Genomic DNA, 16,992 nt, shown 5'->3' with positions numbered 1-16,992 from the left:
GTTTTACTCCTAATGTGCTCCCTGAGATTAAGAAAGAGATAGAGCGATTACTGAAAGCAGGTTTTATTAGAACAGCCAGATATATCGAATGGTTGTCCAATATCGTGCCAGTACTAAAAAAGAATGGTAAACTAAGGGTGTGTATAGATTTTAGGAATTTAAATATAGCCACACCCAAAGATGAGTATCCAATGCCCACGGTGGATTCTTTAGTAGACTCGACTGCCGGACATGTCATGTATTCTTTCATGGATGAGTATTCAGGATACAATCAAATTTATATAGCTGAAGAAGACATACACAAAACTGCCTTTAGATGCCTTGGGTCTCTAGGATGTTTTGAATGGGTGGTTATGCCTTTCGGCCTAAAAAATGCAGGGGCAACTTATCAAAGGGCAATGAATTTAATCTTTCATGATATGATAGGCAATTTTGTTGAAATGTATGTAGATGACATAGTAGTCAAGTCCATTAAAGAAGAGGACCATTTCGAACAGTTAAGATGTTTGTTTGAGCGAATGAAGCAATATAAGCTAAAGTTGAATCCCTTGAAGTGTGCATTCGGTGTTAATGCAGGGAATTTTCTTGGTTTCTTAGTACACAAGAGAGGGATTGAACTTGATAAAAATAAAGCGAATGCCATTTTAGAGGCCAAACCACCTAGCAACAAAAAAGAATTGCAAAGGTTTCTAGGCCAAGTAAACTTTTTAAGACGCTTTATTTCTAACTGTGCAGGGCAAACTAAAGTCCTTTCGCCACTCTTAAAGCTGAAAAATCAGGATGAATTCGTCTAGAAAGAAGAACATCAAAAGGCTTTTGAAAGCCTGAAGACATATCTATCAAGTCCACCAGTGTTGGTGTCACCAATCCAAGGACGGCCAATGAAAGTGTACGTATCGGCTGAAAAAGAATCAATAGCTAGAATGGTCGCACAGGAAGACCAATTTGGTGAAGAAATGGCAATTTACTACTTAAGTAGACGGTTAACGAAATGTGAATGTAATTACTCTGCTATCGAAAAATTATGTCTTGCATTGTATTTCACATATACAAAATTAAGGACTTATTTACGGCACGTAACCGTTTATTTAATTTCTAAAGTAAATTTAGTTAAGTATATGTTCTCGCGTCCTATTTTACACCAAAGGGTAGGCCTTTGGACACTAGCTTTATCAGAATTCGAAATACAATATATACCTCAAAAGGCAGTCAAAAATCAGGCTTTGGCTAACTTTCTAGCCGATCATCCATGCCTTGACATGCCTGAAGAAATCTAACTAGAAATCAATTCGTTCGAGTTAAAACCTTGGGTGTTGTATTTCGATGGGTCAAAAACCTCTAAAGGTGCAGGAGTAAAAGTAGCATTGATTAATCCTTTAAAGATTTGCTACAAGTTCGCATTCACTTTAGACAGAATGTGCACCAACAATCAGGCCGAATATGAAGCCTTAATTGTAGGCCTAGAACTAATGATAGATATGGGAGTAAGAAATGTGATCGTTAGGGACGGTAGAACTTCAATGCGTTAATAGGATATATAACGACGTGGCAAATGAGTTAGCCCAAATGGCCTCAGGGTGCTCAAAGGTTTTGAATTGGAAGTCTACTTGTGAGTATGGAATCATATTTCCCGTGACTCAAAGAAGGGCGAGAAAGATTGAACTTCACTGCATACAAGATGGAGATGCAATGGATTGGAGAACAGAGATTAAAGGGTTCCTTAAAGAACCAAATGGAGGGATTAGTAGGAAAATAAAGCTGTTTTTGCTGAACTATACACTAATAGATGAAGAGTTGTTTAAGAAATGCTCTGATGGTGTATTACTAAAGTGTGTAAGTTTGCAAGAAGCCAAGACGATCATGGCTGAGGTGCACGAAGGGATATGTGGAGCTCATCAAGCTGGCCAAAGGATGAGATGGTTAATTATTAGGAGTGGATATTTTTGGCCAAAGATGGGAGAATTATGGGTTCAGTATGCAAAGAGTTGTTTAGCATGCCAAAAGCATGGTCGAATACAAAGGGCGCCAGCACGAGAGATGGCACCTATTATTAAACCTTGGCCGTTCAAGGGTTTGGCGATAGACCTAATAGGGAAAATTTATCCCCCATCGTCCAAGCAACATACTTTTGTTATAGTTGCAACCGACTATTTCACCAAATGGGTAGAAGCGGTACCTTTGAAAAAGATCACCTAGAAAAATGTTATAGAGTTCATCCGTGATCATATCATTTATAGGTTTGGAATTCCACAAACGTTAATGGTAGATTAGGGAACATCTTTGAATGGGGATCAAGTGAACAAATTTTTGAGCGAATTTGGGGTTAAATTAGTAAACTCCACACCATACTACGCTCAATCCAACGGACAAGCAGAATCTTCTAATAAGATTCTAAAAAATATCATCAGAAAGATGATAGATGAAAATACCAGAAATTGGCACGAATGTCTGAACAAAGCCGGCTTATAGAACATCACCTAGGTCAAGTACCAAAGTTACTCCTTTCCAACTTATTTATGGGCAGGAGGCCGTTTTGCCTATGGAAATCAACGTGCAATCGATTAGAGTGTACTTGCAACATAAGTTGAATGATGATGAGTATGCCGAATCACTAGTTCAAAATTTATTGGGGTTAGACGAATTAAAGTTGGACGTCTTAGATAGATTGCAAGTTCAAAAACAAAGAATGGCTAAGTTTTATAATAAAAAAGTCATAGCCAAATCGTTCAGCCTGGGTGAACTAGTTTGGAAGACGATACTCCCTTTGGATAGCAAGGATCCAAAGTACGGGAAGTGGTCGCCCAATTGGGAAGGACCATACAAAATAAACAGTGTGTTGCCCAATGGAGCGTATCACTCGGAAGATTTAGATGGCACCAAGCTCGTGAGATTCATTAACGGCAAATATTTGAAAAAATATGTTCCTTCTTTATGGGAATGTGAACAGATAAGAACATAATCAAAATATGTTGAATGATGAAAGGATAACAAGGTCAGAGCGAAATACGTTCAAATGAAGTCCTTTATTATCAAACGTTCATTACAAAAATGTACAAATACAAATAATGGATGCTCTACAAAATACAATTAAAAGTAAGCTAATCTCTCGGTTGATCGCTGAGTAAGCCTCACACCGCCTTCCTAAATGTATCGCTGCAATGGTGGGATCGCCGAGTAAGAGGGTGGACTGACCTCACCACCTTCCTAAATGCATCGCTGCAATGACGAACAAAGAGGCTGAGAAGCACTCTCAGCAAGCAAGGTGGCCCGCAAGCATCCCAAAAATTGCCTTCTATCATCGACTCCTTGTAAAAGACAAAGAGACGATGGGAAGAATTTCGATGGTAAAAACTTCGCTGCCAGCCAGAAAATATTTCCTATACCTCCCACACCAAAGGTGACATCAAGGCAAATAGTAAAATGGGCGGACTAAACAGTCCATTTTCGGATCGGATTGATTGTCAGAATGCCAAGCAATGGCAGCAAATTAGTTTTGAAAAAGAAAATAAAGATGAAGATGGAAGATGAAAAATGTGAAGCATTTATAGGAGGGTGGAGATGAAGAGACAGAATATGAACAGCCACATTTTTGCCTAGTAAATGGAATTAACTAGCCCAAAGTCTTAGGAAAAGTGGTGGAAATATCAAAAGCAGATGGGCAAGATTTTTAGCACGAAGCAGTTAAATGCTTGAAGAATTGACAACTAAAAAAAATAAACGTCAAATAAATGTACAAAAAGTTAATGTTCATTAATGATGAACAAAGTTACAAAGGGAAAATCAAATTACAAAAGAAAAAGACATCATATATCTTAATTACAGTCCACCCCATACTGAACGAATTCGTTCCCAAAGTTTTTCCCAATTCTCGTTCTGCCGAGAGGAAGTGATGTTCAATTCGACCACGACATCATCATCAACTTCCAACTTCTTGTATTGCTCAACCAAGGACTTAGTTCGCTCAATTCCCTGGGAGGCGTTGCGCTTTTTAGCAGCCATTCTCACCCTGCAGTCGTCCATTTTAGCTTGAAATTCATCTGAGCAGCCAAATTAACCATCAAAGAGTCTTCAACCATGACTTCGGAAGAGATTTCTTTCAACTCGTCCTCAGCCTTGTTGATCTCTATACGCAAAGACTCTTTCTCAGATACGGCTCGAAGATATTGAGTACTTTTGGCCTTTAGTTTAACATTCTTGGCCAGCAAAGAAAGGATCTCGGAGTGGATAACCTTCAACGTCGCTTTAAAATCGGCAGAAAGATTGAGCGACGGAAGCGTCAGTGCTTGCTCCAAATTCGCATTCAAATGCTCAAGTTTATCCTTGTGTCTGGCAGCACTAGCCATACCAATGTCCATATCCATGAAGGACACGTACTCAAATATCAACTGCTTGAGGAACTTCAAATCTTCCTCTGAAGAAGCAGCAGGACGATCAGATGGAGCAAGGAGAGACGTCTTGACTTGCCCCCAGGAAGCGAACAAGTCTTGGATAGAACGCACTATCTTGTCAGCATCCTGCAAAGAAAATTGCCAATATTAAAGATTCTCACTACAACGAACAAGATAGAAATAAAAGTGAAGCAAAGACTACCTCATCAACGATCGTGGAAGATGGCATGTCCTCAACCAAGTCTGCCACCAATGACTCCCCCATTCGTGAGGACTTCCCCTTGTCTGAGCAAGAAGATGTTGCCACAACGGGCAAACTCATAGGAGTATCTGCAAAAAATCAAGAGCAACAAATCAGAAACCAATAGCACAAGCAAAGATAAGGCATCAAAAAAAAACTGAATTACCTTCTGCTTCGATGTTTGGGGGGTTGACGCCCTAGGAAGAAGGTGGCTCATCCATGGGTTGTGATGAGGATTCTGGGACTGAAGATGTCTCTTTAAGCATAGTCCCTTTATCAACTGGTTTGGATGAAGCAGCCTCAGCGGAGGATGATGAAGCAGGAACTGTCGATGCCAAAGCCTTTGAAGGAGAGGCTGAACTTTTCTGAGAAATCCAAAAATCAATCAGCACACAGAAAAGTTTCAAGTAATGGAAAAGTATGCTTGTGAGTAAACCAATTTAATTACCTTCCTCCTGACGATAAGAGGGGTATCATCATCATGATTAACATCATCCTCCAGAATGGGAGATGCTGAGGCTAGCCGTTTGCGGCTTGGGGCACTCTTGGCTGTAGCATGCTTGGCAGGGAGAGAAGAAGATGGACGAGCAGACTGTTTAGTGCGACGAGAAGGAGAAGGACTCCGAACGGACAAAGAAGTGACTAAAACAGGAGGAGGGAAAGAAATGCTCGGCTGGTCTAGTGAATAAAAGACACGATTAGTGTCAGTCGCAAATAATCTGCGCTTTATTAACGGCCAGAGCTGTTCAAAAAGAGGGTGAATGGCGTTGTTAGAATTGAAGGGGGCTAATGAAAAATGGCTGGTTAAAAGAAGATTGCGAGCATTTATAGCCTCTGCCTCCGCCTTATTAATAGTATGAAAACGGTCAATTAAGTTCCTTGAATAGCAAGGAGGAACAGGCCAAGTTTGGCCGAAACCAAGCTGGCGAGCAAAAAATTGGGGAGCATAAATTTCTACCCCCGCCTTAGCATTGGTCCCAGTTAAAATATCATGAAATAGCTCTCTCCCGGTTAAAAACTGGATCCAAATAAGCAGGGAGGTGCTCGCACTGTCTATAGTGGAAGGGGAATGTACATAGTTTGGAGTCAAAAAAGGAGGAAAAGGAAAAAATGAAGAGATTGAATCCAAAGAATAAAAGAATGAAAAAATGTCCCTTCTGGACATATTTACAGGAGCCAAGGGCTCCATGGCTAGCCCATAACAGCTAGCAGAGGAGCGAGAAATTGATGGAGCACCAAGCAATGGAAAATAGGATCTCAACCACAGTTGAGTGAACCAAAGAGGTCCACTGCCAGTGGGAGATGCATCATTCTTCAATTGAGTTTGAAGAGAGGCCATGCCTCTATAAAGGGCAACCAAAAAGAAAGAACATAAATTCAAAGGCGTGCCACGCGCCAATTCGTGCGCTATAGGTAAATAACTCAGGGAGGGCTTTATGCTTGGCACACACAAAACATATTTACAAAGCCAAACTAGAAGGAAGGCCACTAGCTCAGTATGGGAAGGCTCAGCGCTTGAATGATTGTGAAGGATTTGCAGGCTTGAATAAGATTCGGTGTAGTTTTTACCAAACTTTGGAGCGCCACCAGAAACCAAGATACCAGGAAAAATGGTATCGCCCAAAGGTAGTAGATTCACCAGGGCCCCAACATCCCTTAAAGTAATAGACATGGGGCCAAGAGGGAAAATAAAGGTATTATACTCGGAAGACCAAAAACTCAAAGCAATCGAAAAGAGTGCTGAATCAAAAGTAGGGGGGCGAATAGAGATTTCTAACAAATCAAAAATCCTAGCGCTATCAAAAAGTGCCTTAGTAGGACCATGACCCACAAGGCGAGCATGCCACCTACGGAAAGCTACATCAGATTTAGGCCAAGTGCGAATACCTCTTTCGCGAAGTGGCCCCAGCGGCAGAGAGTTTAGAAATGGAAGGCCTTGAGTGCAAGGAAACAGCTGACCCACCGTCGCCTGTTCAACTGCCTCTGCATTGATGAAGAAAGGACCCAAGTAGAACTCATTACGTTCGACATTGGCGGGCGCGAGAAAACTCGGAGTTACGTATGGGCGACTCAGAAGTTTCTGAAAGTCATCAAAACTAAAGGAGTCGCCAGCTTGAGAATGTGAAGTAGCCATTTGAGAAGGAACGAAGTTTTTCAGGGTTACGTAGCAGGGAAGCAAAAGATGAACAGTAAATCGTGAGAGAGACGCAAAAATTTGAGGCGTGATTTAATGGTGCAGTGAAATGGCGTGTTTGGGGGTTATAGGGGTTTGCAAAACGACGCAACTTTTCAGTTATAGAAGAAAACAATGATTGAAATTCTTGGGAATTCGATGCTGGAAACACAAAGTGAATATGGCAAAATTTAATAATTATTATTAATTCTGCCATATTGGGGGTAATTGTTGACACATAAAAATTCAGCCCAAATCGAACGGCCCAAGGAGAAGCCCAATTGGAGGATCCCCAAATCAGATAGCTCAAAGAATGAAACCCAATCAAACAAATCAAGATGAAAGCCCAAATAGAGAGGCCCAAGAACGCGGTAACGCCATCGCCCAAGTTTGCAAGTCGCCCAGAATCTAAGCGAATGGAGTGCCATACAGTCACCCAAAGCTGTTACTCTATTCTCACCCAAACCTTCAAGTCGCCCAAGGTCTTAACAAACATAAAGCGTTGTGGTTATCAAGAAGTGCAGTTATCAAAGCAGTTATTAAAGCAGCCCTATCACGTTTCACGATTCAAGGAATTCAATCGAAAGCGGTTGAACGACGAAAAGTAATGGCAGCAGTTAAAAAAGGCAGTTTTTATGACAAGTTGGCCATTACGAGGAAAGTGGGCAGTTATAGGACGATCAAGCAGTTTTTAGGCGGTTGATCACAAAGAGGTCGTCCATGAAGTATAAAAGGGAGAAAAGACATAGAGCAAAGGACCGAATCAAAAACTCTCGAACAGAGAACATGTAATTTTAATTTCCTTAGCTTAGACTTAAATACTTTTTTCAATAACTCGTGTGCTTGCGCCCCTTGGAGACACTTTGTTTTTAATTTCCAACTGTAAAGTTATCGCCAATAAAAGAACACCCCTTTTTGGGACTTTGTTTCAAGAGATTTGTTCCTTACACAATCGTCTGATCCCTTTTAATTGTTAGCGACTAACCCGCGCGAAACAGATACAATAACTGTCTTCACCAAAATCTGAAAATTATTCAAACTCCTAGTCAAAAATAGGTAGACCATCATAAATTTGATCATCGTGATCTACAAATTTTAGTGCCTTAATATCACCATTAAGTTATGGAATACTAGATCCGCAATGACGACGATCCAGCGACAAACTGGCTTCATGACTTCGATGGTGAATGTCACAATTTTTGGAATTGAGTTTAAATGCAACATTTTAGAATTTAACAGTAATGTTGAGGAAGTAAATTTTATGGATCTAATTTATGATAGTTATGATGGTCCACCTATTTTTGACGAGATTAAATCATTTTCAGATTTTTCTGTTGACGGTTGTGATGGCCCACCAATTTACACGAATAAGTTGGATGCTGATAAATTTCTAGATTTAGGTGATGGTAGTTATGATGGTCCACTTATTTTTAAGCTGGCATCGAGGAAGATGCTCCTGAAGAGTGGATTGAAGAATTCAATATGTTGGAAGAGAATCATGATTGAGAAGTATATAACCCAACTTACTTATCATAACTTTTGTCAATCAATGAGATTAAAAAACCTCAGGAATATAAAAATGTTCAAATAGGTAAAATCCGACAAAGAATTGACTCAGGCATAGTGGGGGAGCCAAATCGCCTTAAGGGGGCAGAAAAATATCGAGTGGGCAAAAATATACATGTATTATGTATTTAAATTCAATCTTACTACATAGATTTTTAATAAAATCAAAATGTTGTGGGATCAGTCGACACTCCCAGCCCCTATGGCTCCATCATGCTTAGACGCCAACAGAGGAAGAAGAACACAACCATTAATTCTACATATATTGATCAGTATTGGGATGTTCAAGAAGAACACACAGCCATTAATGCAGTTAACTTCATCCAAAATTATTTCAAGTTATCACTTTCAAGTATTATTCAAGATAGAAATCGAAATCGATGTGATTCTTTGGAGGAAATTCTATTAGCTGCCCAAGTTTCTCAGAATTTTCAGAATCAAGAAAAATGGGGTGGAACTTATGCTATAGTCGACTCAGCTAGTGGAGTCCTACTTTTTTGAGGCTTTGGATGCCAAAAGAAGGATGCAAATTTTGAAACAAATCTTCTCCAACCGAAGAGAATGATGAAGGGGGATTGATGGCCCAACTTCGGCTCTTCTTTTAATTATATTTCATTGATTAATTTGAATATTCTTGCACTTCAACTAAGGGCGTATATGTCCTTCGATAATTTCAAGGTTTTTTCTTTACCTAGAATCTCTACATAAAAACTTTATGCTTTGTCACTTTTTTGGAGGATTTGAATATTGATAAAATTGAGATTTTTCTCATATTCTGGTTGAATTTCGTTATTCATTGACACCCAAACATCTGGTATTTGTAGAAACAATGGGTATATGGAGTGTGTTGAATCTTCCACACTTCGCGCTGCATGAGACGGTAGCCGATGGGAATAATTAGGCATAGTGGGCCTTGAAAGTTTTTGATTTAGCAACAACTATTTTAGGATAAGGAAATACATAAATACAACGTAGTAAATGTATCTATCAGAAGATATCGCAATAAATGAATCTACCATGAAAGTCTACTTATGGGATTTATTGCTTTCTCAAGCATTACAATTAAAAAAATAAAATTTTAATTTACAACACTGTATAAGGTCGACTAAACTTGGAAATGATGTACCAAAATCTACCTCTGATGTATGACCAAAACGATTGACTGTTGAAGTGAAGCTTTTATGGTAGCAAAGGCAAGAAGTGGTTTGGAGCAATTGGACCTCTCGAAACGCATGTGGATAAGGATTCAAATAATGCGTGCAAAATTTTGAAACAGATTATATTAATTTTTCGCGCTTGGGACATAAAATATTGCTGAAAGTTACCAGGTCCAATGCTGTTACATTCTATAGATCTGAGGAGAACCAGATGCAGAGATTCCACTACAAATGATCATGTGTTGTACAAGTTCTGCCTCTTTAGCATTCACCAGAACTCTCCACAGCTGCATATTCCGTTCCTAAAATGATGAAATCGACTTGTGTCTCTAACGGTTATTTCTCTCTTAGTGATGATTGTTATGTATTTTAGAGCAGCATGGCAGTCACCACATACCCTCAAATTCTTGGTAACAATAATAGGCCTGTTGGGTTTTAAGCTAATTATTCCAAATGCAACAGCAAGTTTCTCACTGTGATGAAGTAGAATCTTTTCCTTCTCCTCCTCTTCAACATCTTGGTACACAAAAGTAGACTCTGGTTTATACCCCAATTCTTTCATTTCTGCCAAGAATTCCTCTAATTTCTTGTTTATTTTACCTGACTCGGGATGAGACCCATCTCCTCCAACAAAAGCATGAACAATCCCATTTACTTCGATCCAACTACATCCTGGGCTCTTCTTAAAGCCCAAATTCTTTTGCTTGATTCTGACATGCGCAGCATCATTCCATCGTTGAGCAGTCGTGTACAAATTAAATAAGAGGACAAAATTTCCAGTACCTTCAGGTTCCAAGCTCTGGATCCTATTTGACACTTCTTCTGCTAGTTCAACATTCTTGTGGATCCTACAAGCAGCAAGTAATGCAGTCCATATTTGAGCATCAGGTTCAAATGGCATTCCACTAATGAAATGCCGAGCTTCGTCCAAAAGACCAGCACGGCCCAATAGATCCACCATGCAGAAGTGGTGATCCATCCTAGGGACAATATTATATTCTTGAGTCATGGAGAGAAACCAATGCTTTCCTTCATTTACAAGCCCTGAATGACTGCAAGCTGATAGGAGAGCAATGAAAGTTATGTCATCTGGTTTTTCGCCTACATTCAACATTTTATGGAACATGGAAATTGCTTCCCTAGCAAGTCCATGAATGCCATAACCAACCATCATTGCATTCCAGGAGACTACATCCCTCTCACACATTTTATCAAAGACAAGCCTAGCCATATCAATCTTGCCACATTTAGAATACATGTCAATAAGAGCATTACAAATTGAGACATCTCCTGTGAATCCACACACTATTGAGTAGCCATGACCACATACCCCATGTTGCAGAGCTGCCAAATGAGAGCAGGCTGGCAAGAAACCCATCATGGTTGCCAATTCCGGTTCTATCCCTGCTTTTCGCATTTTGAGAAAAATTTGCAGAGCTTCCTCTGCATTACCATTATGAACACTGCCTGAAATTATAGCACTGTAAGAAACTGGATCTTTCAATGGCATTTCCTCAAAAAACCTGATAGCATCATTGTTCGGCCCACACTTTGCATACATTGAAAGAATTGTGTTACTCACCATTAAATCGCAATAATAGGCCAGTTTAATTGTGTAACAATGTATCTGTCTCCCTATATTCAGGTCATTCAGCTTAGCACAACCACGAATAACAGTTGCAAGCATAACAGGAGAAGGACTAACAGCAACCTCCACCCTCATTTTTCGAAACAAATCTAACCCCTCTGTTGTGGCATCGCAAGTGACAAAAGCTCCAATCATAGCAGTCCAAGTGATCTCATTCTTGAACCTCAAGGCACCAAACATCCGCTTTGCATAAACCAACCAGCCACATTTCCCATACACATCCAAAAGTCCAGTTTCAACTACTTCCTCACCATCAAAACCCCTCCTCAAGCAAAACCCATGTATAGCTTTTCCTTCCCTCCACCTACCTGCCTCCCCAATTGCTGGCAGAATTGCCGCAACAGTAGATGAATTGGGATTTACCCCCATATGTTGCATCTCTAACACCAATCTAATTGCATCCCAACACAACCCATGTAACGAAAACCCAGAAATCATTGCGTTCCATGCGACAACATCTCTCTCAAGCATTCTGTCGAACACCTCCATTGCTTCCTCCAAACATCCACACTTCATATAAAAATCAACCAACGCAGTATACACATATACATCACAGCCAAGATCGAGCCTTTTCACATGTCCATGAATCTTCACACCATTTTCCACATCCTGCAATGCAGAACAAGCCTTTAGTACAAAAGGGTACGTAAATTTTGTCGGCATTACACCAGAGTCCACCATTTCATAGTACAAATCAATGGCTTTCTCAAAGGGACCATCCCATGCATATGCCCTAATCATTTGGTTCCATAATATGGTCTTATATTTTCTTTCTGAGATATGTATCGAGTTGAAGACTCGTTCTGCAAGTTGTGGCTTGTTGCATGAAATGTAGAGGCGAGTGAGCTTATCCAGTAGTAGTGATTGAGTACTACTAAAGTCATTATTGCTTAATTTGAGGAGATGCTGATGAATTATTTTGCCATGTTTGAGTGATTTTGATGCGATACACGCTTCAAGAAGCTGTACATAATTATTACACATCTCCTCTTTGGGAGTTTTTATCAGAAAGGTGGAATGCTGTCTTCTCGGAGCATTAATATGAGTTGCCAGTGAGTTCTTAAGGTGAAAAATATTTTTAATTTTCAATTTTTTTCAGTATGTCAATATTTTAACTTTGAAGGGACTACTTTGTATGTATTTGTTTCAAAAGGGATCGAGCCACGGCTGCCCAAGCGGTCGATATCGATTCCATCTGGGCCACGGCTCGACCTGCATTATGTGAGCTGGGCCGAACTTTTAAGGGATTTTTTTCTCTTTTTTTTTTGGGTAAGTAATGGCCATTAAATTAGGTCGCCACGAACAGCAAATAACACAAATAAATGACGACAATTCAACAACGAGACGAAATCCCATCTACAACGAGAAATGATACAAACTTATGGGCCACGGGGAATAAAGCTACAAGGACCATAGTTAATCGAAGCAACAAAAAGAAAAATGAAAGAAATACTGGACAATAAAGCTTCGTTGTGTGCTAAATTAAAATCCAATTTCAGTGACTGAGTAGCTTAAAGAGAATTGCATTCAGCCACCTGCCAAGATTCGGATAGATGAGACGAGTAGGTGCTCGCTCGACACTATGCAACTCTCTCTTAAACTTGTCACACTTTTTATTCATTTTTTTTGTAGAAACAACAACTTACTACCCACTTACCATCTACACATTATGTAAAATCCTGCTTATAAGCATTTAAAAGCAAGCACTAAATCCGTGCTTGTTTAAAGAAGAAAAGACAACTTCACCAAAAAAAAGAATGGAAAATCCATCTATATATGTTGAAATTGTCAAACTTCACAGGGCTGCAACAATAAAAGATTTCAATAGCAAAAATAAGTTTAAAAGCTAACTGATTACCCAGACTATACAACAGTATCGATAATGGCATAATCTCGAATATAATCATTCCAAATCTCAGTTGCAATAGAATCTCGCAATTGTGAAGCATCTTCTAATTCTTCTGTTCCAAAAGAGACGTCCGAAAGTTGTGTTTCAGCAGGTACATACGGCTGTTCGATTTCTAGAGGTGGCATTGGATCTTCAAGTTGTAACACGGATTCCTGTTCATACATTTGAAAAATCCAGTCATCATGCTTCTCTCCACGAATGTAATTGTGTAGGGCACATGCTGCTACTACTAGCTTCACTTGCGTTGTCAAAGGGTAAGGAGGAGCCGACATTAAAATAGGAAAACGTTCTTTCAAGGCAGCAGAAGTACGATCAGTAACATTGCGCAAAATGGAATGGCGCTGATTGAAGAGCTCTCTATCATCTCGTGGGTGGAAGCCACCACCAAATTCAAGATGACTGTAAGAGACTCCAGGATATGGAGCAATGAATCCAGGGATATTTGCATATTTGCCATCCACGAGGTAATATTTACCTGTATTGCAATATTATTTCCAATAAATATGCAGAACACTTCACCGGTTCATACATCAATTGCCATCATGGAAATTAATTATCACTTTAGAATTCATATACACATTAAAGAAATTGCCAGCTGTAATTTGGTTGAAAAAATGGAGAAAGGACACAAGTTAATCCATATATGATTCAGAAATTATAGTAGCAGAAACATCAAAAGAGTTCTTTTGTAGGAGCTCTTCGATGATATAATTAATCAGATAAACATGTTCTTTAAGAAAAAGGAATCAATTAAATTTCAATGTTCCTTAAGCACTAAAGTGACTTCGCTGTAGATCATGAACATACCGTCAGGTACTTCGAGTTTGTTACGCCTAGTTAGAGCTGAATTTAGGACCCGCATATCTGGGGCAGAGCCTTCCCATCCAGCAAGAACATAATGGAATTTCATGTCGAATGAGCATGCTACCAAAACATTTTGCGAAAGAAAACCATTCATATTTCGGAAAGGTCCTTGCTCGTCTACACCTACTGTCACTGGGAAATGTATGCCATCAACTGCTCCAACACAGTTCTTGTTGAAAATTGTAAAATATAAGCCAATGAATTTCAGGAAAAGAAACCAAACAAAATTGAAGTTTATCAGAATTAACATTACCAGAAAATAAGGGAAAAATCGAGGATCCTCTCGAATTTCTTGTGAAACTTCAGAATTCGGAGGCTCAAAGAAATCTAATGAGACAGCCATAATTGCACTCAGAACATTGTTGAAATGACGACTAATGGTTTCACCTGAGTATCTGAAGAGCTCCTGAACTGCTCGAGTCCGTAGATTATGACCAACTATGAACATAAATATTGCTAACTGCTCCTCAATCTTAATTCTATTTGTGTGACGTAGTAGCCCTCTGGTTTGTAACATATCACACAGCTTGTAGAATACAAGTTTATCCATGCGAAAATTCTCCAAGCAAAGTTCATTTGGACCTTTAAGAACTTCATCTACAAATTTGGTACCATTAGAGACTATAGGATGGCCTAATTCCTTGGGAATGGAAGCTTCAAAGCCACCATCTTTTTCATCTTCCAAGCTCTCCATGGTAAAGCCACTTGCTACACTTCCCTTGGCTATGGAGAAATGTCACAAGCCGATAACAATGTAGGACATAGCTTCAACTTGGCTTTCAATGTTCCTGGAAACTAAGGTTAGATGCAACAGTAGCCACAGAGTGCAACTGAGACCAATCTCAGGAAAAAATTTACAGCATTTAAATACTTGTTTACAACACGTCAAAAGACATGAGTGCTTTCATGATTACTAAATTTTGGATAAGAAGCTATCAAGCCTAAAAAGCTCCAAAGAAAAACATAATTCTTAATCTGTTTCTACAGGAGACAGTGTTGCAGGACATCATAGAAATTTATCCAAAATTTATTAGGTATCGAATCTAAGGAGTGATTTCTATTACTAGTCGGGCCTGAGAGATTCCTGGAATCCTTTAGAACTTAAGTGCTGATTTCTATTCTTATTCTGAAAGTTGCACAGCTGCAATCTTCTCGAGAGTTGAGACTATACGAAAATCAAGAAATAACGCTGCCATTTAGTACATTTCTAAAATCTGAAAATAGATTATCCGAGAACGAGTTTTCACTTGTACACAGAGAAAAAACTAAGGGTCTGTTTGATTGCGAATATGGAATTTAGGTGGAAAGAAAATGAATTCCAGGGAATTGAATTACCTAGAAATTGTTTTCATGGAAATTGTAAATTATTGTGTTTGATTGTATAAACTTTTCACGTGGAAAATGTTGAAGTAAAAATTATTTTTTGATGTTCGTTTGACTTTGTTTTACGTGGAAATTGTCAATTTCAGGGATATCCTCTTTTACAATTATTCCTAAAATTTGTTCCCATTGCCAACAATTAAAAAAAAAAAAAAGCAAAAAAAATAAAAATAAAAAAAGGGGGAAAACCAAAAACCACCTATCCCCTAGGAAAAAAAAAGGTGGAAAATCACGCTTTAAGGTGTTGTACCTAGAAATTCATGGAAAATCAATTCCCTGAAAAATTTTGTCAATCAAACAGGCAAAAAGTGGAAGTTGGAATTCGAATTCCAAGTTCCATGGAAAATTTCGTGCAATCAAACGGGGCCTAAGAAGCGCTTAAAACTTCATAATGAGCTGATATTCATATTAAATCAGTGAGAACAGGCTAAAGCTAGAAAGATCATCAATGCAGCCTTCAACTCCTAAAATCATTATATGATCTCTATAAAAATAAAATAAAAAAATAAAAAAAAATCACTCAGCATTCTTCTGAAGCATTTAATCAAATAGATCATATGCATTCTACCAAGTTATCACAGCAATAAGAGTGAATGACCAAATCAGAAAGCCAATTATTACCTCCACAAGTTATTAGTTCAACTCAAATAAACAATGCCCTTATGAGAGAATTTGGTGTTAGATTACCAATCATCATACGCCATTCATTTACCTCACAATAAAAAGCTCCTTCAAAACCGCTATCGAAATACAAAATTTCTCTTCATTTACTCGAGGAAATTTCAATTAGTTGCCAAACAAATGCAATTGAAGTTAAAACTTTTCATTCTTTTAAAGATTTTTTTTTTCCCTAGAAAATAATGCCATCTTGGTTTTGCTTTCATTTTAACTATTTAACACCTCACAATTACCGTCATTCTTGAAACCCAAATTACAGTGACAAGTGAAAGGAACAAACCAAGAAACAAATAACTTCTGACACAAAAGGTGGGGAAAAAATTCTGAACTATACAATATGCTTTCATTTGGACCAAAATCAAGAAATTAAATTCACAATTGATGCCCAATATTAAGAAAAGAATAAACCCAAAAAAGAAAAAAAAAGACTGTCATACCAGAACATCAGTTTTACAGGAAATCCCTCGAAATTAACAAATTATCTTCTCGCGTCGCCTGGAAAAATTGAGTGCGTGCTGTTCAAGAGAGCTGTGTGCGTATGAGAAAGCAAACGAAAGAGTCGGAATTTTAAATAAGTCGCGTTTCATTGAGTTTCTCAAAGTAAACATGACAACAATTTAATTGGGACCTGACCTAAATTAATTTGAAGTTTTGATTTGCCAGTGTAATAATGAATCGAAGATTAGATAATTTTTGTTGTCAAATAAAGAAACTTGAAGCATGATACGAGTTTTTATGCAAGAATCGCATTCTAAGTTTGTTACCGGCGCCAAAATATTTGGGTTGATTCCGATCGAGGTGATGGATAATTATGTTAAAATCGTATTTCTTATAAATGCATCACATTTTATTTGCATTAAAAATTAATAAGATTTAATGTTCTTAACTTTTTTTTGACCATATTCTTATTATTAATCTTTCATGAATTAACACATACTATCTTTGATGATTAATTTCATCCAAAATTTATGCTAGGAGATATAAGGGA

At 38.5% G+C, this 16,992-nt stretch overlaps 2 protein-coding genes across 4 annotated transcripts; both read right to left on the bottom strand.

Moving 5' to 3' along the window:
- Window positions 1-9,771: 9,771 nt before the first annotated feature.
- LOC111373736 (pentatricopeptide repeat-containing protein At3g16610-like) lies at window positions 9,772-12,209 on the bottom strand. Its single transcript, XM_022996305.1, has one exon. It carries the CDS (start codon window positions 12,155-12,157, stop codon window positions 9,794-9,796), a length of 2,364 nt encoding a protein of 787 aa, XP_022852073.1. The 5' UTR covers window positions 12,158-12,209; the 3' UTR covers window positions 9,772-9,793.
- A 712-nt stretch (window positions 12,210-12,921) lies between these two features.
- Window positions 12,922-16,789, bottom strand: LOC111373734 (putative nuclease HARBI1). 3 transcript variants are annotated; one of them, XM_022996304.1, is made up of 5 exons: window positions 16,638-16,789; window positions 16,442-16,519; window positions 14,200-14,734; window positions 13,890-14,115; window positions 12,922-13,557 (listed from the first exon to the last, which is right to left on the bottom strand). In XM_022996304.1, the coding sequence occupies exons 3-5, from the start codon at window positions 14,638-14,640 to the stop codon at window positions 13,037-13,039; spliced, it is 1,188 nt and encodes a 395-aa protein (XP_022852072.1). In that variant the 5' UTR covers window positions 14,641-14,734; window positions 16,442-16,519; window positions 16,638-16,789; the 3' UTR covers window positions 12,922-13,036. The 3 variants fall into 3 exon arrangements, with proteins under 3 accessions (XP_022852072.1, XP_022852071.1, XP_022852070.1); XM_022996303.1 differs by having other exon boundaries at window positions 16,442-16,532; window positions 16,638-16,788; XM_022996302.1 differs by having other exon boundaries at window positions 14,200-14,728; window positions 16,442-16,532; window positions 16,638-16,788.
- Between the last annotated feature and the right edge of the window lie 203 nt (window positions 16,790-16,992).

Source organism: Olea europaea, unplaced genomic scaffold, assembly GCF_002742605.1.
Source record: "Olea europaea var. sylvestris unplaced genomic scaffold, O_europaea_v1 scaffold116, whole genome shotgun sequence".
In the NCBI taxonomy this organism is placed as follows: domain Eukaryota; kingdom Viridiplantae; phylum Streptophyta; class Magnoliopsida; order Lamiales; family Oleaceae; genus Olea; species Olea europaea.
The sequence above is the reverse complement of the archived record's forward strand: the minus strand, read 5'-3'. Positions and strand labels throughout refer to the sequence as shown.